General features: G+C 37.7%; 2 protein-coding genes across 2 annotated transcripts; both read right to left on the reverse strand.

The window, feature by feature from the left end:
- Positions 1 to 9,333: 9,333 nt before the first annotated feature.
- Positions 9,334 to 10,296, reverse strand: LOC113896388 (olfactory receptor 7A17-like). The gene has a single exon (XM_027548589.1). The coding sequence runs from the start codon at positions 10,294 to 10,296 to the stop codon at positions 9,334 to 9,336; it is 963 nt and encodes a 320-aa protein (XP_027404390.1).
- An 11,596-nt stretch (positions 10,297 to 21,892) lies between these two features.
- Positions 21,893 to 22,891, reverse strand: LOC113896389 (olfactory receptor-like protein OLF4). Its single transcript, XM_027548590.1, has one exon. The coding sequence runs from the start codon at positions 22,889 to 22,891 to the stop codon at positions 21,893 to 21,895; it is 999 nt and encodes a 332-aa protein (XP_027404391.1).
- Between the last annotated feature and the right edge of the window lie 307 nt (positions 22,892 to 23,198).

Below are 23,198 nucleotides of genomic sequence, written 5' to 3' on the forward strand. Positions count from 1 at the left end.
AATGGACTGGTTGGATCTCCTTGCAGTCCAAGGGACTCTCAAGAGTCTTCTCCAACACCACAGTTCAAAAGCATCAATTCTTTGGCTCTCAGCTTTCTTCACAATCAGAATGGCCATCATCAAAAAGTCCAAAAATAATACATATTGATAGAGTATAGAAAAAGGAATCCCTCTACAATGTTAGTGGGGATTAAATTGGTGCAGTCACTGTGAGAACTGTATGCAGGTTTCTTAAAAAACAAAACAAAACATAACAACAGCAACTAAAATAGAGCTAACATATAACCCTGCAACCCCACTCCTGGGGATATATATGGAGAAAACTATAATTGGAAAAGATACCTGCATTTTAATGTTCATTGCAGCACTATTTACAAAAAACAAAACGTGGAAGCAACCTAGATATACATCGACAATTGAATAGATAAAGATGTGGACCATATATACAATGGACTATTACTCAGCCATAAATAATACCATTTGCAGCAACATGGATGAACCTGGAGATTATCATTATAAAGGAAGTAAACCAGACAGAGAAAGAAACATATCATATGATATTATTCATACATGTAATCTTATAAAAATACAAATGAATGTATTTACAAAACAGATATAGAGTCAAAGATACAGAAAACAATCTTATGATTACCAAACTGGAAAGAGGAAGGGGTACATTAGGAGGTTGGGATTAACATATACACACTACTGTATATAAAATGGATAACAAAAACAGAACCATACTCAATATTTTGTAATAACCTATTAGGAAAAGAATCAGAAAAAGAATGTGTGTGTGTGTGTATACACATATGTATATGTGTGTGTGTGTGTAAAATTGAATGACTGTGCTATATACCTGCAACTACATGATATTGTAAATCAACTATACTTCAATAAAAAAGAATAAAGTAGAATTGAATAAATAAAACACAAAATATCCGAGTGCATCATATATGCATGCTTGCTAAGTCGCTTCAGTCATGTCTGACTCTTTGTGACCCTATGGACTGTAGCCTGCCAGGCTCCTCTATCCATGGGGTTTTTCAAATAAGAATACTGGAGTGGGTTGCCATTTCCTTCTCCAGGGGAATCTTCTCAACCCAGCGATTGAACCCATGTCTCCCTTGGCAGGCAGATTCTTTTCCACTGAACCACCTGGAAGTCCCCATGCAACTTTTGATTGAATTCAAAAGAATGGGTTCCACAAGATGGCTGCAAATGATTGATATTTAAAAAATAGATCTAATCCCTAAAGGCAAAAGGTAACAGTAATAAAGAATATGTGAAATAAGATGGCAATGCATCTAAAAGGTGGTTTATTACATCTATGGATGTAGAACAGCTTTCTATGCTTGAAAAACCATGGAAAGGAGGACAAAATATAGATAGATTTGACTACTCAAAATTCATCAAGTTTCACCCAACCCAACACACACATTGTATACACAAATAAGATTTAAATGTCAGATAGCACACTTGTTTTAAAAATTGAAGGAATGAAATTAAAAAAAATAAGAATAAGGGAGACTAGGATTGATAATCCTGAGTAGTGGAAGTAGTTGCAGCTTACAGCAGCTTTGGGTGAAATGGAGTCACAGAAATGGTGCCTGACACACATGCATGGGGGAAGGGAAGAATGGAGAGAGGGTGAGATGTATGAAAGAGTAACATGGAAACTTACATTATCATATGTAAAATAGATGGCCAGTGGGAACTTGCTGTATGGTTCAGGAAACTCAAACAGGGGCTCTGTATCAACCTAGAGGGGATGAGATGGGGAGGGAGATGGAGAGAGTTTCAAAAGACAGGGGATATATGTATATCTATAGCTGATTCATTTTGAAGTTTGACAGAAAACAGAAAAATTCTGTAAAGCAATTATGCTTCAATAAAAAAAAGTTAATTTAAAAAAAAAGAGAGAGAGAAGTAGCACATATCTCTATTTCCAGCAAGACGACTTGTCAAGGTATTTAAAATACATCTCACTCTTCCATTTTTCCTTAAGTTGGAGCACACTTCCTGGCCTTATATCTCAGAGATAGAAATGAAATAAGTTATGAAGGAAATTATATGGAAAAATATAAAGCAGAAAAAGTAAAAGCACTCAGATACCGATACATAAAGCAAAGAACATCCATAGACAATTTTCAGTACAGAAAGTAAATGGCTAATAAACCCTCAGATATATCTAGTCTTCAAGGTAATAAAATCATTGCAAAGTAAAACTCTTTATCATCTTCCTGTTTCCATAGTAAATGCAATTTTTCCAAGTGAATACTCAGTGTGAGAGAAGACTCTATGAAATATGAATCTCAATAACTGGACTTGCAATTTCATAGTTACTTCTATTGATCTGGATCTTTCTAATAAAGACAGAACATCATCAAATATACCCTATGTTAAAATTTTAAAAAATGAATAAAATGTTCTTACCTAACAGCAAATTCCTCCTCACCTAAGTTTACTTTCCTACACCTATATGTTGCAAAATTCAGGAAAATTTCAGAGTTTCTGTTTTTCCTTGAGTCTCATCCAACAGATTTTCATCCCCCAAACTTAATAAGGAGCAGTATTCCTTGTATTGCCGATAGAGTAGAGTCCGATAGAGACTTATCACTAAATAAATAGGTTAATTTGCCAATCAAGCAAACAAACATGGAGATCTCAAGGCTCTGGGCCAGCTGTTTGGATTTTCCAGTGACTTCAGGTAAATAATATTGGGTTTAATCCTCTCTGACTTTTTCCTGTAGTGTCTACTGGACCTGGATGGGAAAGCTGAGAAGAAGGTCTCCACATGGAAGTCCAAATTTCTCCCTGGGTGCTTGATGAAGCATCTGGGGCTAAAACTCTGTCTCCAGACAATAAAGAAGGAAGGAGTACCTGAGCTTAATTTAGGAATCCAAATGCAAAAACTATGCTCCCTCCAGCTCAAGGTTGAACTTGCTCACTCATTGCAGCAGTGGAGAGATTAAAAGCTCTTTATATTCTCTGTATCTGCTCATTTTTATTATTACTCCAACCCTGAGCACATTTTCCCATGGGAGCATGTCTGGACAGAATGGAAATTTTCTGTGCTGATTTGCTGTCCCCAAGAGATTAGTTTAGATGTCAGGTCTATCCAATGCTTATTGCTATTCCATGAACTCTTCTGGCTTCCAAGGGTGAAATATGGATCCTTTTTAACAATCTTGATTTACAATCTTGAGTCAAAGATTTCTCCAAAGCTGAGCCAGAGAAGCCTGTCTTGACTATGTCCTTTGAGTCTGAAATATTGACTTGTGGTAGGAACACAGCTCCTGATATCTCCAGAAAATTTATATTTATTTTTCAATAAAAGAACTGTGTTCCTTTGCTATGAAATCATCATTAAAATAATCCTTGTTTTATAAGGATTTTAAAAACAAAAAAGTATGCTTTTGATACATCAGTCAAGAGTTTCATGCTTTTAATATAAATGAAAAGTTGGCATTTGAATTGCATTTACTATGCAAACAGGCAGATGGCAAAGGTTTTCCTTCGCAGTGATTTTACTGCCTGGGATGCTGGATATATTTTGGGGTTTATTAGCCATTTATTTTCTGTATTGCAAATAAAGTCCTCTATTTATTAAAAAATTGATAATCATAAAAGACACGGTTAAATCATTTTTTGCAAAAGTCCAATCAATGGGGATGGAACAATTACGAGCTTCATTCTAAATTTGCAGAATTGTGGTTCAGAAGTGTTACATGGTTGTTCCAAAGTTATGAACTGAGTAAGGGATGCACTTGGTTTAGAATACAAAATACTTCTTAGTTCTCTTACACAAGGCCAGTGGTCTCAATCAGAGATGATTTTGTCTCCAGAGGACCCTTGGGAATATGGGGAGAAATATTTGATTTTCCCACAAGGGGAAGAGTTCCTGGACATAGTGGGTTGAATCCAAGGATGCAGGTCAGCAAACTACAAAGTACAGGACACGCCCTACCACAAGGAAGTATCCATCCAATGTCAACTGTGGTGAAGTTGAGAAACATGGTTCTTCACAAGACATTCTCCCAAAATCAGTGTGTATATGAATCACTGGGGAATCTTATCATTAAATACAGATTCTGATTTGGCAGGACTAGAGTGGCCCAGAGATTCTGCATCTGTATCAATCTCCCAGATGTTGATGTTGCAGGTCTTGTTCTTTGGAAGAATCTTTGAGTATTAGGGCTGTGGTCCAGTGTTAAGAGTCAGACGGAGGTATTTTCCCAGGTGGTGCTAGTGGTAAACAACATGCCTGTCAGTGCAGGAGACACAAGAGACATGGATTTGATCCTTGGCTCAGGAAGATCCCCTGGAGGAGGGCATGGCAACTTACTCCAGTATTCTTGCCTGCAGAATCCCACAGACAGAGGAGCCTAGTGAACTACAGTCCAGGGGGTCCCAAAGAGTCAGACATGATTGAAGCAACACAGCACGCACATGCATGCACATAGATGTTTTAGTTCTTCTCCATCAAGACTCTTCTTTCTCACATCATGTCGAATGTAAGGTGATCAAATGCTGGACCAATATCAAATGTGGTGGTCAAATACCATTCTGCTTCTGCCTTAACAAATTTACACACATCTCTTGAGTATTTCCCTCTGGACAGATGGTAAAACTTTTAGGCCTTGTTTCCTCTTATGTTGTTGTTGTTTAGTCACTCAGTCGTGTCAGACTCTTTTGTGACACATGGACTATGGCCCATCAGGTTCCCCTGTCCATGGGATTTTGTGCCATTTCCTTCTCCAGTTTCCTCTTACATGACTAGGGAAAATCCTCCTAAGGAGTAGGTCGAGGAGTTTTTTAATATTTCAGAGCTTATAGAAAATCACCTGGTAGAAAACAGTTGCTCACTTCACTGTGGCTATTATGACTGTGTTGTAGGAGAAGACTTTTGAGATTCCCTTGGACAGCAAGGTGATCAAAGCTGTCAATCCTAAAAGAAATCGGTCCTGAATATTCATTGGAAGGACTGATGCTGAAGCTGAAACTTCATACTTTGACCACTTGATATGAAGAACTGACTCACTGGAAAAGACCCTGATTCTGGGCAAGATTGAAGGTAGGAGGAGAAGGGGACAACAGAGGATGAGATGGTTGGATGGCATCACCAACTCGGTGGACATGAGTTTGAGTAAGCTTCAGGAATTGGTGATGGACAGGGAGGCCTGGCATGCTATGCCAGGGAGGCCCCTGGTGTCCATGGGGTCACAAAGAGTCGGACTTAACTGAGCAACTGAACTGAATATGTTCTAATTTTATTGGAACCACTTTATGCCTCCAAACCAAATTTTACCCACTTAATTCTATTCTCATCACTTAATTGTCAAGAATGATCTCTGTATTGCTAAGTCTAAAAGACATTTATCTTTTTAGCATATTATAATGTATTTACAAATTAGTTGACCAACACACATGTCCAAGTCTTGGCTCTGAGCTATGCTCATTACAATCTCTTATGACTTTCAGATAAAATTTCTTAGCTTGCAGTCTCTCTGAATCTTTCCTGAAGGAGCTGTGTGTTCCCAGGATTACTTGGAGACACACTCTGATAGGAAGGGTCTCTGGAAGTCTGAATTCCTTCCTGCGTGGTTGAATACGTAGTCTGTAGCTATGTTCCCAGAGAAGACTGCAGTAAGGAGTGAAGTGCCAGTTCCTTTACAGACACAGGACTCCAACACAACAAGTATGTCTCCTTTGACTCAAGGATGTAGAAGCTGAGGGACTGCAGGAAATATTTATGGATGCCTAGATCTGGTCATTAGGGACATTTCCCTCTTGTTACTCCAGCCTCAAGCATGTGATTTCCTCCAGTGCACTGGTCTAGACAGAAGTTCCTCTTAATGATTCTCTGTTCCCAAGAGACTAGGTCACAAATCAGGTGAATACTATTAATATCAATCCTTCTCCATAAACCCTTGTGCCATCTAGAGGTATAACCTCCTAGTACCTTATTCCACTATGAGTCCACATTTTCTCAAAAATAAGACTGAGGAACCTGTCTTGATTAGGTCCTTTGGATCTTCAAAGCATTAATTTGTGGTGGCAACAGAACCCTATATCTGCAGAAAATTTCTGTTACCCTTTCAACAAAGTAAAGAATTGGATTCTTTAATATGAAACTTTGAACACCATACCTTTTGGCTTCATGAAACTTTTGCTTAAACAAGTAGGATTTTTATACTTGTATCACAAATTAAGTAAGTAAAATTAGTGGTTGTCATTTAGTCCCTCATTAAAAAAGAAAGTTGGTGTATGGCAAAACCAACACAATACTGTAAGGTAATTAGCCTCTAATTAAAATAAATAAATTTAAATTAAAAAATAAATAAAAGGAAAAAATATAAAAAAAATAATAAAGATAAAAAAATCAAAAAGAACAGATACATTTTGATCTCTTTTTAAGCCATGTAACCTATATTTGCAGATTATAATTAATCTTTATGAAAGGTAATTCTATGATATTGTACTGTATGTACTCCAGTGAAGAAATTGGACTTGGAGGAATTTAGTGACTTGCCCAAGATATAAATTGAGTGAGGGATGGGAACCTTGATTGGAATTCTGTCAGGATATTCCCAGTTCCCTGTGGGCCACTGGTTTCCAACCAGAGATCATTTTGCCCCTTGGGATATTTGGTGATATCTGAAAAAGTGCTGCTAGCACCCACAATGTGTGGGATAGAACAGAAAACAAATAATTATTATGCCCCAAGGTTAACAGGGAGAAGATGAGAATACCTATTCTAGTCCAATGCTTCTCCAAACTCACTGTACATAAGAATCCCCTATGATTGTAGTTATAATGTAGATTCTGATTCTGTAGGTCCTGGTTGGCCCTGAGATGCTGAATTTCTAACAAACTTCTGGGTGATGATAATGCATTCAGGATTTGGTCTGTGGACCATTCTTTGGGTACTAAGTCTATTATCCTTTGTTAGAGTCTAGAGTAGATAGTTTTAAGCCTTTTGCACCCAAAAAAAGGCCTTTGCATGTAATTTTGAAAGAATGATATTTACTCATTCCAGAGGCCATGATAAATTTTAGCTTTGTTTCTTTTATATAAGGGCACTTAAGTGACTCTGAATACTATACTTCTGAAAGATACTTTTTAATAATCAGAATAAGGGCCACCAAAGAATGGTCACATCCTAATCCACAGAACCTTAGAATATATTATTTTATATAAGGAGGGGGATTGAGTTGGTATATAGAGGGAAGTTGTTAACCAGCTGACCTCAATATATTAAGATTGACCATGATTGTCTTTTTAAACAAAATTTTAATTGGAATATAATTACTTTACAGTGTAGTTTCTGTATTGTATCGTTGTATCGAAACTAAATTGTATTAGCTTCTGCCATGCGACAGCCGTAAGTATATATACGTCCCTTCCTCTTGAGTCTCCCTCTTATCCTCTCCCCTATAAGTCTTCATAGAGCACCCAGCTGAGCTCCCTGTGCTCAACAGCAACTTCCCACTGTTGTTGTTCAGTCAGTGCATTGTGTCCAACTCTTTGCCACCTCATGGACTGAAGCATGCATGTCAGACTTCCCTGCCCTCCACTATCTCCTGGAGTTTGCTCAAACTCATGTCCATTGAGTCAGTGATGCCATCCAACCATCTCATCCTCTGTTGCTCCCTTCTCTTCCTGCCCTCAATCTTTCCCATCATTGGGGTCTTTTCCAGGTGTTCCTATATTATGTTACATGTGTGTGGGTTGTGCTAGGTCACTTCAGTAGTATCCAACACTGTGTGACCCTATGGACTGTAGTCTGCCAGGCTTCTCTGTCCATGGGGTTCTCCAGGCAAGAATACTGAAATGGGTAGCAGTGCATTTCTCCAGGGAATTTCCCCAACCCAGGGATCAGATCCATGACTCTTACATCTCCTGCACTGGCAGTCAGGTTCTTTACCACTAGCACCACATGGGAAGCCCATACTAAACACCTATATGTTAGCAACTATCATGCACTCTTCTTGTATTGATGACTTTAATATTATATAATGTATTTATATTTAGTTTTGGCTTTTTTTCTTTTATCTTTTTAAATTTCTACTCCCCCACCCCCTTACAAACACCTGTGTCAAAAATAGATCGCAGGGAGGGAGCTGCTCAGCTACAAAGGAAACCTCCACCCAGAAGCAGGTTGACTAGGAATGGTTTAGCACCAGGTTCCGCATGAATGTGCGGTGCATGACAGGCAGGGGCAGCTCCCCATGCCCCAGGACAAAGGGTTATCTGCACTAGACCCCAGTCCGTTCGCAGGGCAGGGCATGCCATGCCATGCCCCAAAGGTCATGGGCAGGGGCCGTTGGTGGAGACGGCAGGGGACTGGCTATCTGAGGCTCCTGTGGCACTGCCGAATCCTTCAGCCTGGGCGGGATTCTGACTTAGAGGCATTCAGTCATAATCCCACAGATAGTAGCTTGGCCTCATTGGCTCCTCAGCCAAGCACAAACACCAAGTTTTAGCCTTTGTTTTAAAGTCTATTTCCCGCCCCCCCCCCCCCAAGATAATGTTCTCCATATCTCCTATTTCTTTTACTTTCCATATGCATGAAATATATTTTCAACCCTTTTACTATCATTCTTTGTGGTTCTTTAGCTCTGAAGTGAGTTTCTTATAAAAAGCATAGAGAAGATAGAAGTCTTATTTTTTTTTAACTCAATCAGCCACCCTATGTCTTTAATTGAAACATTTAGCTCATTGGCATTTAAAATATTAATGATAAATATATGCTTATTGACACTTTGTTATCCATTTTCCAGTATTTGTAGTTCTTTTGAAAATATTTGAGATAATACATATGTCATGGGGCTTCCCCAATGGCTCAGTGGTAAAGAAGCTGCCTGCAATGCAGGAGACGTGAATTCAATGCCTGGGTTGGGAAGATCCCCTGGTGGAGGGCAGGACAACCCACTCCAGTATACTCACCTGGAGAATCCATCATTGTGGTCCATGGGGTCACAAAGAGTGGGACACAGCTGAAGAAACTGAGCATGCATGCATGTGCATATATCATCTGAGATGAAATTATTCATAAGTAATCCATGTAGCACCGTGAAATTAACCAGACTTTCAAAGTCTTTCTGTTCTTAGGCTAGGAAAAACTTTTTGAAAATAGGAAAGTGGATAATGGGGATAACTGTCTTTTCATCAGAGAGAGGAAAAAGCTTCAAAAAGTGAGTGCACAATTTATTTAAAGTGTAAAAGTCAAAGAAACAGAAATTCCAGGAAATGAATAGAAAAAGCAAGCTCAACATCCACAATCTAATCAAAGAATAGGAGTTTTTGTTCCAAAGCTTGGGGTCTTCTTCAAGGATGCTTCTTCAAACCCAGAACAATTTCCCTTTTTATGTGAATGACTCTTTTCAGAGCTCTTTTTATGTCTTTGTTTCTGAGACTGTAGATGAAGGGGTTCAGCATGGGTGTGACCACGGTGTACATCACAGAAGCTGTTGCACTTGAATGAGAGTTGTGGGGAGCAGTAGCAGAGCTAAGGTACACTCCTAGGCTTGAACAATAATATAAGAAGACAACTGAGAGGTGAGATGCACAGATGGAGACTGCTTTATATTTCCCCTGAGGTGATGAGATTCCATGTATGGAGAACATTATCTTAGAGTAAGAGTAAAGGATACCAGCCAGGGGACCACCACCCAACAGCACTGCTGTAAAATACATAATGGTATCATTAAGAAGCGTATCATCACAGGCAAGTTGGACAATCTGCTTGATTTCACAGAAAAAGTGAGGGATTTCCAAATCTGTACAGAAAGACAGCCGTAACACAAGTAAGGTTTCTAACAAGGAAAGCAGGGTACTAATGAGCCAGGATAACAGAACCAGAAGTCCACAGAGTCGAGGGTTCATGATGACTGTGTAGTGCAGGGGGTGGCAGATGGCCACATACCGGTCGTAGGCCATCACGGTCAGAAGAAAATCATCCAACATTGCAAACAGCATGTAAAAATACATCTGACTGATGCAGCCTTCATAGGATATAGCTTTTCTCTGGCTCTGTATATTAATTAGCATCTTTAGGATTGTTGTGGTGGTGAAACAGATGTCTACAAACGACAGGTTGGAGAGGAAGAAGTACATGGGGGTGTGGAGGTGGGAGTCTGAACTGACAGCCAGGATGATGAGCAGGTTTCCAAACCCAGTGATCAGGTACATTAAGAGGAAAAGCCCAAATATGAGGGGCTGTAGCTCTGGTTTCATTGATAATCCCTGAAGAAGAAATTCTGAATCTTGTGTATCATTTCCTGGTATCATGTTGTGGTGTTGATGACTAGGAATGAAAAAAAAAAAAATAGCGTGAATAATTTTTACCCAAATGGGCATTATTCATTTGAAAATGCTGCAATTACATCTATATCTATCTCTACCTACCTACCTACCTATCTATCTATTCATCCATCTTTTCATCTGTATTTTTAATGAATCCTCACTTTTAAAGGATGTTTTGTAACATCTTTGACTAGGAATTCTGTTAGAGAGAGAGGCATAATACTGACCTAAGTGGAAAAGACAGATCTACAGTGCTAAGGTAGTCCCAGTTAGATTATGATGTGCAGAAAGCTTTCAGATTTTCTCTCAAGGGATCGTGCATTACACAGTTTTAATGAGAAATATTTTTATCCATTTGAGGAATATATGCTGAATACTAGCCATTTTCTAGATTTAAATTCTAAGAAAGAAAAGCCAAAAAATAATAATAAAAAATATAAGCACATAAATATCTTATGTCATGCCACATGGTGACAGATTCTATGAATAGTGTAAAAAAGTGTAAAAACAGTGGATGAGGGTGCCTTTTTTTTAAACTGAGAGTTCAAGAAGACCTAAAAATGGAGAACATAAAGTTCTACTAAATGTTGTTAAGATATATCCATCTAAAATAGAGGAACTGACATACATAAAGCAAGTATTAGGAGACCTAAATGGAGAAATTGGCAGCAGCACAATAATAGAGGAGGACTTTGACACTTCTTCTACATCCAAAAAAACATCTATTTCTGCTTTATTGACTATGTCAAAGCCTTTGACTGTGTGGATCACAATAAACTGTGGAAAATTCTGAAAGAGATGTGAATACCAGACCATCTGACCTGCCTCTTGAGAAACCTATATGCAGGTCAGGAAGCAAGAGTTAGAACATGGAAAAACAGACTAGTTCCAAATAGGAAAAGGAGTACGTCAAGGCTGTATATTGTCACCCTGCTTATTTAATTTCTATGCAGAGTACATCATGAGAAACGCTGGGCTGGAAGAACCACAAGCTGGAATCAAGATTGCCAGGAGAAATATCAATAACCTCAGATATGCAGATGGCCCCACCCTTATGGCAGAAAGTGAAGAGGAACTAAAAAGCCTCTTGATGAGAGTGAAAGAGGAGAGTGAAAAAGTCGGCTTAAAGCTCAACATTCAGAAAACGAAGATCATGCCATCTGGTCCCATCACTTCACGTGAAATAGATGGGGAAACAGTGGAAACAGTGTCAGACTTTATTTTTGGGGGCTCCAAAATCACTGCAGATGGTGGCTGAAGCCATGAAATTAAAAGATGCTTACTCCTTGGAAGAAAAGTTATGACCAACCTAGATAGAATATTGAAAAGCAGAGACATTACTTTGCCAACAAAGGTCCGTCTAGTCAAGACTATGGTTTTTCCTGTGGTCATGCATGGATGTGAGAGTTGGACTGTGAAGAAAGCTGAGTGCCACAGAAATGGTGCTTTTGAGCTGTGGTGTTGAAGAAGACTCTTGAGAATCCCTTGGACTGCAAGGAGATCCAACCAGTCCATTCTGAAAGAGATCAACCCTGGGTGTTCTTTGGAAGGAATGATACTAAAGCTGAAACTCCAGTACTTTGGCCACCTCATTCGAAGAGTTGACTCATTGGAAAAGACTCTAATGCTGGGAGGGATTGAGGGCAAGAGGAGAAGGGGACGACAGAGGATGGCATCACTGACTCGATGGACATGAGTCTGAGTGAACTCTGGGAGATGGTGATGGACAGGAAGGCCTGGCGTGCTGCGATTCATGGGGTCGCAAAGAGTCAGACACGACTGAATGACTGAACTGAACTGAAGTTACATCACTGCATAGCTCACTGAGACAGAAAATCAACAAGAAACAACAGCCTTACGTTTTCACTAGGCCAGATGGACATTATAGATTTGTACAGAACATTCCATCCAAATACAGAAAAATATACATTCTTCTCAAGTGCACATGGAACTTTCTCAAGAGTATTGTTTCCCATATGTTGGGAAACAATAGGTCTCAATAAATTCAGAAGACTGAAATTTCATGAGTCATTTTCTGATCACAATGGTATGAAACTACAAATTAACTATAGAAGAGAACTGAAAAAAATCAAGAATATATGCAGGCTAAACAACATGCTACTGAGCAACTATTGGTCAATTGAGAAATCAAAGGAGTCATTAAGAAAAATATCTGAAGACAAATAAAAATGAAAATGTGGCATGTCTAAATCTCTGAGATGGGCAAAAGAATGAGAGGGAAATTTATAAGAACATAGACCTACCTCAAGATACAAGAATGCTCTCAACAAACAATCTAACTTTATATCTAAAGGAAGCAGAAAAAGAAGAAGATACAGCTCAAATTCAGTAGAAAGAATGAAATAATATAAATCAGAGAAGAAATTAATGAAATAAAAACTATAAAAATAGGAATGATCAGTCATACTAACAGCTGGTTCTTTGAAAAAACAAACAAAATTGGCAAACCTTTACTAGATTCACTAAAAAAATAGAAAGGCAGAAGTCTTTGATTAATAAAATCAGAAATGAAAAAGGAGAAATAGTAATGAATACCTGAGAAATACAAAAGATTATGTACAACTATAAGTCAACAAATTGGACAACCTAGAAAACATGAACAGAATCTTAGAATTATATGACATTTCATAACTGAATCATTAGAGGATAGAACATTTGAATAGACCTATCATTTAGTACAGACATTCAAGTCAATGTGTGGCAAAAGCAATACAATATTGTAAAGTAAAATAAATAAATTACTTATATTAAAAAGAAAGTACAGATATTAAAACAGTAACCAAAAAGCTCCCCCAAATTGAAAGTTCTGGACCAGACAGCTTCAGGGGTGAATTCTTTGAAACACTACTTATCATCCCCAAACTCTTCCAAAAATTAAAAGAGAAAAAAACCATCCTTAATAACTTCATGAGACCAAATTTACCCTGATTCCCAAACCAAACTAGAACAACAACAAGAGCAAAAAAATGTAGTGCAATAGATCTGAAGGGCATAGAGCAAAAAGCCTCAATGAAATATTAACAAAAGAATACAACAATTCTTAAAAGGACCACACACCATAAAAAAGTGTAGTCAAGTGGTTTATGTTTCTGGAATGCCAGGATGTTTTAACATCTGTAAATTAACATGGAAAACAGCAATAATGAAGAATAAATATCATGTGATCAGTTCAGTAGATCCAGAAAAAGATGCTGATGTTGAAAGAGAGTTCAAAAGATTCATAAAAACTTTAACCATATAAATTTTCAATAAAGTGGGTATAGAGGGAATTTATCTCAACATAATAAAACCCATATATGACAAACTCACTGCTAACATCATAATCAGTGTTGAAAAACTAGATGCAATCTCTCTAAGATTAGAAACATGACAAAGGTACCCACTCTTCCTATTATTATTCAATATAGTATTGGAGTCCTAGCCAGTGTAATGAGGCAAGAAAATAAATAAAATACATTTATTTTTTGGAATTGGAAAGGAAGTAAATCTATCATAAATCACAGATGACATAAATTTTTGAGTAGGAAACTCTAAAGATCCCACTAAATACTATTAGAAATAACAAATGAATACTATGAAGTTACAGGTATAAAATCAATATAAAAAACTACAATGTTTATAAACAATAATGATGAAATAGCAGGAAAAAATAAAGTCAAATACAAACCCACTTACAATTGTAACAAGAGAATAAAATTTTAATTCCTAACAACAACAAAAAAATCAACTCAAAATGGGTTAAACTAATGAATGCAAGACCTGAGAAATCATAAAACTTCTAGAAGAAGACAAAAGCAATACACTCTTTTGCAATATATTGTTAGATAATTCCAAGGCAGAAAAAAAACAAAACAAAACAAAAATAATCTAATGGGATTACATTAATTAATCTGCTCAGCAAGGCAAAACATTAATAAAATGAAAAGACAACCTACTAAATGGGAGATAATTGTCACCAATAATGTATCAGATAAGGGGTTCATACCCATTGTTTATAAAGAACTCATATAAGTCAGCAATGAAACTACAAACAACCTAATTCAAAAGTGGGCAGAAGAGCTGAATAGACGTTTTCTCCAAAGAAGACATACAAATGACCAGCAGGCACAGGAAAAGATGTCCAACCTCACTAATTTTTAGTGAAATGCAAAGCAAAACCAAAATGAGATATCACCTCTGGCCCATTAGGAGGACTATTAATCAAAAAGTCTAGAAATACTGTGTTAAAGAGGTTGAAGACCATAGGTAACCCTTATGCACTGTTGGTAGGAATATAAATTAGTGGTGTCACTATTGAAAAACAGTGTGGAAGTTCCTCAAAATTTAAAAATAACACTGACATATCATCCAAAAATTCCACTTTTGAATATTTTACCCACACCTCCCAAAAGTCCCACTAAATTGAAAAGAGGTATGCACACCAATGTTCATTGCAGTATTATTGAAAACAACTAAAATATGGAAGCAGCCATTTATAGATGAATGGATAAAGAAGATGTGGTAGGTGTCCACCATGGAATACTATTCAGGCAAAATAAGTCTTACCATTTTTGACAGATGTTCATCTAAACTAGGAGGTATGATGGAAGGAAATAGCTCTAACAAACACAGATACAGAGAACACAGTAGTTGTCGCAGGGAGCATTGGGGGCAGACAAAATGGGTAAATAGTGACAACTGTGTAGTGAAGGATGGAAACTGAACTTTTGGTGGTGAGCACACTGTAGTAGAAGTCAAAATATAATATTCACATGGAACTTATGCAAAGTTTTAAACCAATGTTACCTCAGTAAATAAAAGAATGTAAAAATAATACCCAAATTCCAGTTGGTAAGCCTCCCATGGATATGTAAACATGAAGATCCATATTTATATGACCATTTTGTGTCCTGTATTTAAGAAAACATAAAAGTCAATTTAAAAACAGTGTATGCCTGTGGCGGATTCATTTTGATATTTGGCAAAACTAATACAATTATGTAAAGTTTAAAAATAAAATAAAATTTAAAAAAAAAAAAAAAAAAAACAGAGGAGAGACCTACACATCAGTAGGTGAAAAGATCTAGAATATTCACGTGGTTCCTGAGAAATTGTGATGAGAAAAAAAAAATTTATTGGTTCTGGTAATATTTGAACCCCAGTTATATCTCATCAATGCCCAGAATACCTAATAAATCAGGAAAAACATACACACAATTTAGTCTCCAGAAAAACAAACAACATTTTACAATGTTATGATCCTTTACTAATTAAACATTCCATTATAATAATGATCACAGGAAATAAATTCTCAATTTAAAACAGAAAATATACAGGGTACAACAATCATTGTACATTTTAAAAGTTGAAATGGTGAAATATTTTTTTTTTAAATGATACCATATGAAAAGACTCTGGGCACTTGAAAACTGAGTTTTGAATCTCTGATGTACCATATATTAGTTTTGTTTTGTTTTGTTTTGTCACGGGGGGGGGGGGGCGGTCAATGGAACCATTGTAAATGCTAACGTTCTCTTTTATGTAGTAAAAGAGTAGTATACACTGTCTGGAGGAGCTCGACAGATTTATTCAGTAAGTAAATAGAGTAGTTCCTTCCTGTTAACAAATGAATGGTTATCACTGCCAATGAGATGAATTTGATTTTTCCCCCTGCGTTTCAAGTGTCACTGTTGCTTCCCCACCTCTCAGTAATGAAATAGTTGTAAAGTAGAGCTTGTTAGCATAACTCTTTTTCATATTAGGTACAATTTGTAATCCATATGGATATCCAACATGAGGGACATCTATGCAAACAAATATTCACCTCCCTTAGTCTGTTTCTAATCAACACACAAACATACTCAAACGTAAACATGATACATGAACAAACATGAAAATAAAAGATGCAAAACATGAAAATATTTACAAAATATGCAACCAACAAAGGATTAGTTGACAAAATTTGATAACAGTTCGTGTGGCTCAATATCATAAAATAAACTATCTAATAAAAAAAATGAATCTTTCTAGTAAATAAATGCTCGAATACATCCCATCTTAAGCATTTAAAAACTGCCTTTAGTTCACTGCACAAGACTCTGAAACTAATATTCTATAATACAACTCCCCTTAACTGTAAATATCCTCAGCCATGTTCTAATTCTACGGGAACTACACTATGCCTTGAATTCCTTCTTCATTCTCATTAAGCTGAACTTTATATTCCATGAGTTAGCTGCAACAATACTCCTTGTATTTCTAAGTTCAGAAGACACTTCTCTTTTTACCACATTAAGTGAATTAATTATAGGTTAATTAGTCTCTCTAGTATAGTCATATGGCAAGCTCTTGTCTCAGGGCTAGAGTGGTCTGGTTCTTATGTGAGCTTAGGTAAAATTTTTCAGGTTCATTTCTCTCTGAACCTTTTTTCTCACCTACTTATTGAGTTTTCAGATGTACCTGGATAATGTCCCTAAGAGAAAAATCTCTATGTGGATGTCTGAATTGCTGTCTGGATGATCAGCAATGGAGATAGAAGCTCTTTTTCAGACAAGCCAACAGGAAGGAGCAAAGTGTTGGTTCCTGAGCTATGATAAGACTCCAAAAGCAACAATCAAGTCCTCTCCAGCACCAGGAATGCACACACTAAGGAATTACAGCAGAGGAGATAGTTATAGCTCCCTAGGCTGCTCCTTAGGCACCATTTCCATTGTTGCCCCAACTTCTGAGTTTATAATTTCCCTGTGGGATGCTGATCTGAACAAAAAAAAAAATGATTCCTATTGAGTCTCTGTTCCCAAGAGACCAGATTAGTAGCAATCAGGTGAATCCAGTCTATTCTTAGTTCTCCATGAACTCTTCTGCCTTCCAGAAGTCTCACCTCATTACACCTTATCTCAAACTTGATCTAACATTTTCTCCAAATCTGAGAATGATAACCTGTGTTTACTAGGTCCCATGGAGTTTCAAAGCATTGACTTGTGAGGGGATGTTTCCCAATAACTCTAGAAAATTAGTATTCCCTTCTTCAACAAAAAATCTATACATACATAAATGAACCAAATGTAAAACAGCTAGTTGGTTAAAAAACACACAAAAAAACAAAAATCCCCTTTTGCTTTTTTTAATGAATGTGAAGAAAAATGGCAATAGAAATACTATGACATCATTATACAAAAGGAAAGGACTCCCATAGACAAATTACGATGGAGAAAGTACATATCTAACAAACTCACAAATAATTCACCTTCACAGATAATGAAATAATTTGAAAGTAAAGATCATTACCATGTCTGGTTTGATATATTATATAATTTTCTTTCATGTGAATACCCACATTGAGAGGATACCATGAGAAATATATCTAATGAAATGCTATTGCAAGAGAATCCTTTCAAGAATTCTTTGGTCTATGTTTCTCATTAATATACAGTCAAGTATGCACCATCTTTTAATGGTGCCATCACTTCACTGTGTATTCCCTCCTCTGCTAATAAGGATATTTCTCTACACCAGTTAATTACAAAGATCCTTGGACTTATTTTCCACTTTTACCAGAAGCACTTTACATCTCCCATTCTATCCTCTAGTTGGGCTTCCAAGGTGGCGCTAGTGGTGAAAAAGCCTCCTGCCAATGCAGGAGTTGTAAGAGATGCAGGTTTGATACTTGGGTCGGGAAGATCTCCTGGGAAGGGCATGGCAACCCACTCCAGCATTCTCTTGGACAGAGGAGTCTGGTGGGCTACATTCTGCAGGGTCAAAAGAGTCAGACACGACTGAAGTGACTTAACACACACTTCAATTTAATTTTCAACATTGACCTTGCTTTGCTGAGTACAGTATTCACTTCTTTTTTAGGCATCATAAGTAAATTAATTAATGAATGAGGCAAACAAGCAACCAGTCACAGTGAATTGGGGGCCATAGTTCAGGGAGGATGGGCTCGGGTAAACATTCTTGGTTTTCCTTCTCTCTGATTCACTCCTACAATGTCTACGGGGCTTTCAGACTCAAGGATTGTGATCTCTGAGAGAACAGTCTCCAGGAAGAATCACAAATTCCCGCTGGATGGTTGATGGTAGAGATTGAAATCTTTCCCCTGGAAAGATGACAGGAAGAAGTGAAATGCCGGTCTCTGAGACAGGCTTTGAACACCCAAAAGAAACAATGGTGTCCCATTAAGCCCTGAATTAGCAACTATGAAGAATTTTGCTCCCTATATCTGTTTGTTGGGCACATATTCCTCCTGTTACTCCAGATTATAAGTACAGATGTTCACTTCACTCTTCTTTCCCCACTTTGAGGTGTGTCCCTTCTCACTGGGATGTCCAGACTTGGGGTAGAGGAGATGGGAGTCATACAAAATTTTCTTTCCTTACCCTGTTCAATGGGATTCCCAGGTGGCACTGATTTCCTTGGTGGTTAAAAAGGTAAAGAATCTGCCTGCAATGCAGGAGACCTGGATTCATTCCCTGGTTGGGAAGATCCCCTGGAGAGTGGAATGGATACACAGCCTAGTATTCTGACCTGCAGAATTCCCATGGATAAGGGAGCCTGGTTGCCTACAGTCCATAGGGTCTCAAAGAGTCAGACACAGTGAGCAACTTTCACTTTCACTCCCACATGTCGCTAGTGGTAAAGAACCCATTGTCAATGCAGGAGACACAAGAGACACTGGGTTCAATCCCTGAGTCGGGAAGATTCCCTGGAGGAGGGCATGGCAACACACTCCAGTATTCTTGACTGGAGAATCCCATGGACAGAGAAGCCTAGCAGGCTACAGTCCGTGGGTGTCACAAAGAGTCGGACTCCCATCACTGAGTCAGTGATGCCATCCAACCACTTAATCCTCTATTGACCTCTTCTCCTCCTGCCCTCAATCTTTCCCAGCATCAGGGGCTTTTCCAATGAGTCAGCTCTTCACATCAGGTGACCAAAGTATTGGACCTTCAGCATCAGTCCTCCCATGAATATTCAGGGCTGATTTTCTTTAGGATGGACTGGTTTGATCTCCTTGCAGTCCAAGGGACTCTCAAGAGTCTTCTCCAGCACCACAGTTCAAAAGCATCAATTCTTTGGCCCTCAATCTCATTTAAGACAACTTACTTATGACAAACTCATTTTTTTTCTGTAAACTATGTTAACCTAGATATAGAAATGGATGAACTGTCCATAGTTTGGTTTTAGAGAGATGAGCACTACACCCAGGCACAGGATCATGGGTGAGCCTTAGAAGTACTGTATAGAGCTGTTGCTGCTGCTGCTACTAAGTTCCTTCAGTCGTGTCTGATTCTGTGCAACCCCATTGACGGCAGCCCACCAGGCTCCTCTGTCCCTGGGATTCTCCAGGCAAGAATACTGGAGTGGGTTGCCATTTCCTTCTCCAACTATATAGAGACTGAAAGCTAATTACAGAGACTGGCAGCTAATTACAGACTCACAAGAAATCTAGTATAACTTGGAACAACTCCAAACCATCCCATCCCATTTGATAATAAATACATTATGGTTTTTTTTAATTTTTTTTAAAATTTTATTTTATTTTTAAACTTTACGTAATTGTATTAGTTTTGCCAAACATCAAAATGAATCCATCACAGGTATACATGTGCTCCCCCTCCTGAGCCCTCCTCCCTCCTCCCTCCCCATACCATCCCTCCAGGTCCTCCCAGTGCACCAGCCCCAAGCATCTAGTATCGTGCATTGAACCTGGACTGGCATCTCATTTCATACATGATATTTTACATGTTTCAATGCCATTCTCCCAAATCTTCCCACCCTCTCCCTCTCCCACAGAGTCCATAAGACTGTTCCATACATCAGCGTCACTTTTGCTGTCTCGTACACAGGGTTATTGTTATCATCTTTCTAAATTCCATATATATGCGTTAGTATACTGTATTGGTGTTTTTCCTTCTGGCTTACTTCACTCTGTATAATAGGCTCCAGTTTCATCCACCTCATTAGAACTGATTCAAATGTATTCTTTTTAATGGCTGAGTAATACTCCATTGTGTATATGTACCATATGTTTTAATATTTCATTTTATGATGGATGGTTACTCTGCCTGCTAACAAATATAATCATCAGTGGAACGATATTTAGAGCAAAGATAATAATCTATTGCTTGTTGTATTTCACTGTGTTCTAACATTTGCAAATGGCATTTTCAATTACTCTCATCCAACTTTTTCCCCCTACACAACTCTATTAAAAAGTGACTTCAGTGCTTGGGGCTGGTGCACTGGGATGACCCAGAGGGATGGTATGGGGAGGGAGGTGGGAGGGGGGTTCAGGATGGGGAACACCTGTACACCTGTGGCAGATGCATGTTGATGTATGGCAAAACCAATACAAAATTGTAAAGTAAAAAATAATAATTATAAAAAATTAAAAAAAAAAGTGACTTCACTGATGTTCCTTTCCTGATAGGAGAGCTTGCAAGAACATGCATGTTTGTGTACAAAACAGGCTGACCCTAGGTCTTATGTCTATACAGGAAAGCACATTCTTATGATTCAGTTTTGATCATGATAGTTGAAGGAATTGCTTTGTGTATGTGAGATAAATAGTGGATGATACTGCCCATTCACTGCTTATTTTGTTTCTGACAACATTTAGGATAGATGCTAAGTTTTATTTAGAACAATGGAAAAAGCGATAGCTGTAGGCATCACCTGAAATTTTTAAGTAGGGTGAGTGAGATAAGTCAATAAGAAAAAATAAAAACAGGTTCATCAATCATCTTATATATTTACACTGATATTCCATACTTTAATGAATATACATACAGCTTAAAAATAAATGGCATGTGTAATAATACAAAGTATCATTTAAAATTTGTTTAATTATATACAATGACATCTCTGATTCATATTAAATCATATGACTCTGATATAGTTATAATATGGCTAAAGATCATATTAAGTCAATTGATTTATTTCAGTTTCTGTGTAGACTACACTGGCAGATCTGTATTTGATAATCAGCTTTGCTAATGATTATGGTAAGGAATGTGTACATAGAGTCTTATAAGAGAATAGAATCCTATTCAGGAGAATAAAACCTAATGACCTTTTATAAAATAGACTGTTATGTTAAGGTCTGCATTATCAGGAACACCAGTTCAGGCCAAAAAAGGAATGATGGACCCAGAAGTGAAAAATTGTAGTATCAGGTTTTTCCTCTCCCACAATGTTATAAAATTGAACTCTGTAGTTTAGTTTAGTTTTTTTTTTTTTTTTTTCTGATGAAGTGGTAACTCATGAGTATTCTTTTAGCAAAACTAAGATGCATCATCTGGTATGGTATTTGTCATTTTAAAAGAAATTGTTCTTAATAAACCCAAGCAGTTTCATGAGATAAATGAGAATTTCCAACTTTTTGATATCAAAGTTTGGGGATGAAGTAGGAAAAATAGGAAGAAAGAACAGAAGAAAATAAAAATGGTTGGATATCTGACAGAGAAGAGTAATTAAGTGAGTAATTAAATTGTGTAGAGTAGTTGGAAAAAAATGAGAATTCTAGGAAATAAATAACAGGGCAACTTATACTTCCAAAGTCTGATTTAAAAAATCACAACTACTTATTCTGAGACTTTGAGATCTGCAATCTTGGGCACTTCTCCAAATCTAGAATAACTGACCTTTTTAGACTTGCCATCATAAAGAATCTTTTCAGAGCCCCCTTTATGTCTTTGTTTCTCAGACTGTAGATAAAGGGGTTCAGCATGGGTGTGACCACAGTGTACATCACCGAGGCTGTTGCACTTGAGTGTGAGCTGTGGGTAGCAGGAGAGCTAAGGTACACTCCTAGGCTTGTACAAAAGAATAAGGAGATGACTGAGAGGTGAGATGCACAGATGGAAAATGCTTTATACTTCCCCTGAACTGATGAGATTCTGCATATACAGGAAACTATCTTTGAGTAAGAATAAAGGATACCAGCCAGGGGACCACTACTCAGAAGTACAACTGTAAGATACATTACCATATTATTAAGAAAGGTGTCAGAACAGGCAAGTTGGATTATCTGACTGAGGTCACAAAAAAAGTCAGGGATTTCCACAACAGTGCAAAAAGAAAGCTGTAACAAAATTAAACTTTGTAACAAGGAATTCAGGATACTGATGGTCCAGGACACCAGAACCAGCAGAAAGCAGAGCCGAGGGTTCATAATGACCATATAGTGCAGTGGGTGACAGATGGCCACAAAGCGGTCATAGGCCATCACTGTGAGGAGGAAGATGTCCAACACTGCAGACAGTAGGAAAAAATAAATTTGTGTGATGCAGCCTTCATAGGTTATAACTTTGCTCTGGGTCTGGACGTTCCACAACATCTTTGGGATAGTGGTAGAGGTGAAACAAATGTCTACAAAGGACAGATTGGTGAGAAAGAAGTACATGGGGGTGTGTAGGTGGGCGTCTGAGCTGACTGCCAGGATGATAAGCAGGTTTCCAAACACGGTGATCAGGTACATGGAGAGGAACAGTCCAAATATGAGGGCCTGCAGTTCTGGTTCCTGTGAGAATCCCAGAAGAAGAAACTCTGAAATTTCTGTATCATTCCCCAATTCCATGTAGTAGAGGTGACTGCCTGGAAACAAACAGACAAAAAAAAAAAAAAAAAATGACATGACTAGTTTTATCTGAAATTGGCATTGTAATAATGTTTAAATTCTACAATTTTGCATTCAAAAATTAAAATCCATAATTTTTGTATGAAAATTTCTCCTTCAAGAGATCCCCTGTGCCATCACTGAGTATCAACTTCTGGCCCATATCTAGCCTCCTCCCCAAATGGACATGTATTGGGGAGTTTAGATGAGAAATTCTGCCATGTTTTGGGGGAATATAAATTGAGGACTGACCTACTTCTAGATAAAG

The sequence above is a fragment of the Bos indicus x Bos taurus genome, chromosome 7 (genome assembly GCF_003369695.1).
Source record: "Bos indicus x Bos taurus breed Angus x Brahman F1 hybrid chromosome 7, Bos_hybrid_MaternalHap_v2.0, whole genome shotgun sequence".
Classification (NCBI taxonomy): domain Eukaryota; kingdom Metazoa; phylum Chordata; class Mammalia; order Artiodactyla; family Bovidae; genus Bos; species Bos indicus x Bos taurus.

What these genes read in the sequence shown, in the direction of transcription:
- LOC113896388 (XM_027548589.1), bottom strand. Translation starts at nt 10,296, where the DNA reads ATGATACCAGGAAATGATACACAAGATTCAGAATTTCTTCTTCAGGGA.
- LOC113896389 (XM_027548590.1), bottom strand. Translation starts at nt 22,891, where the DNA reads ATGGAATTGGGGAATGATACAGAAATTTCAGAGTTTCTTCTTCTGGGA.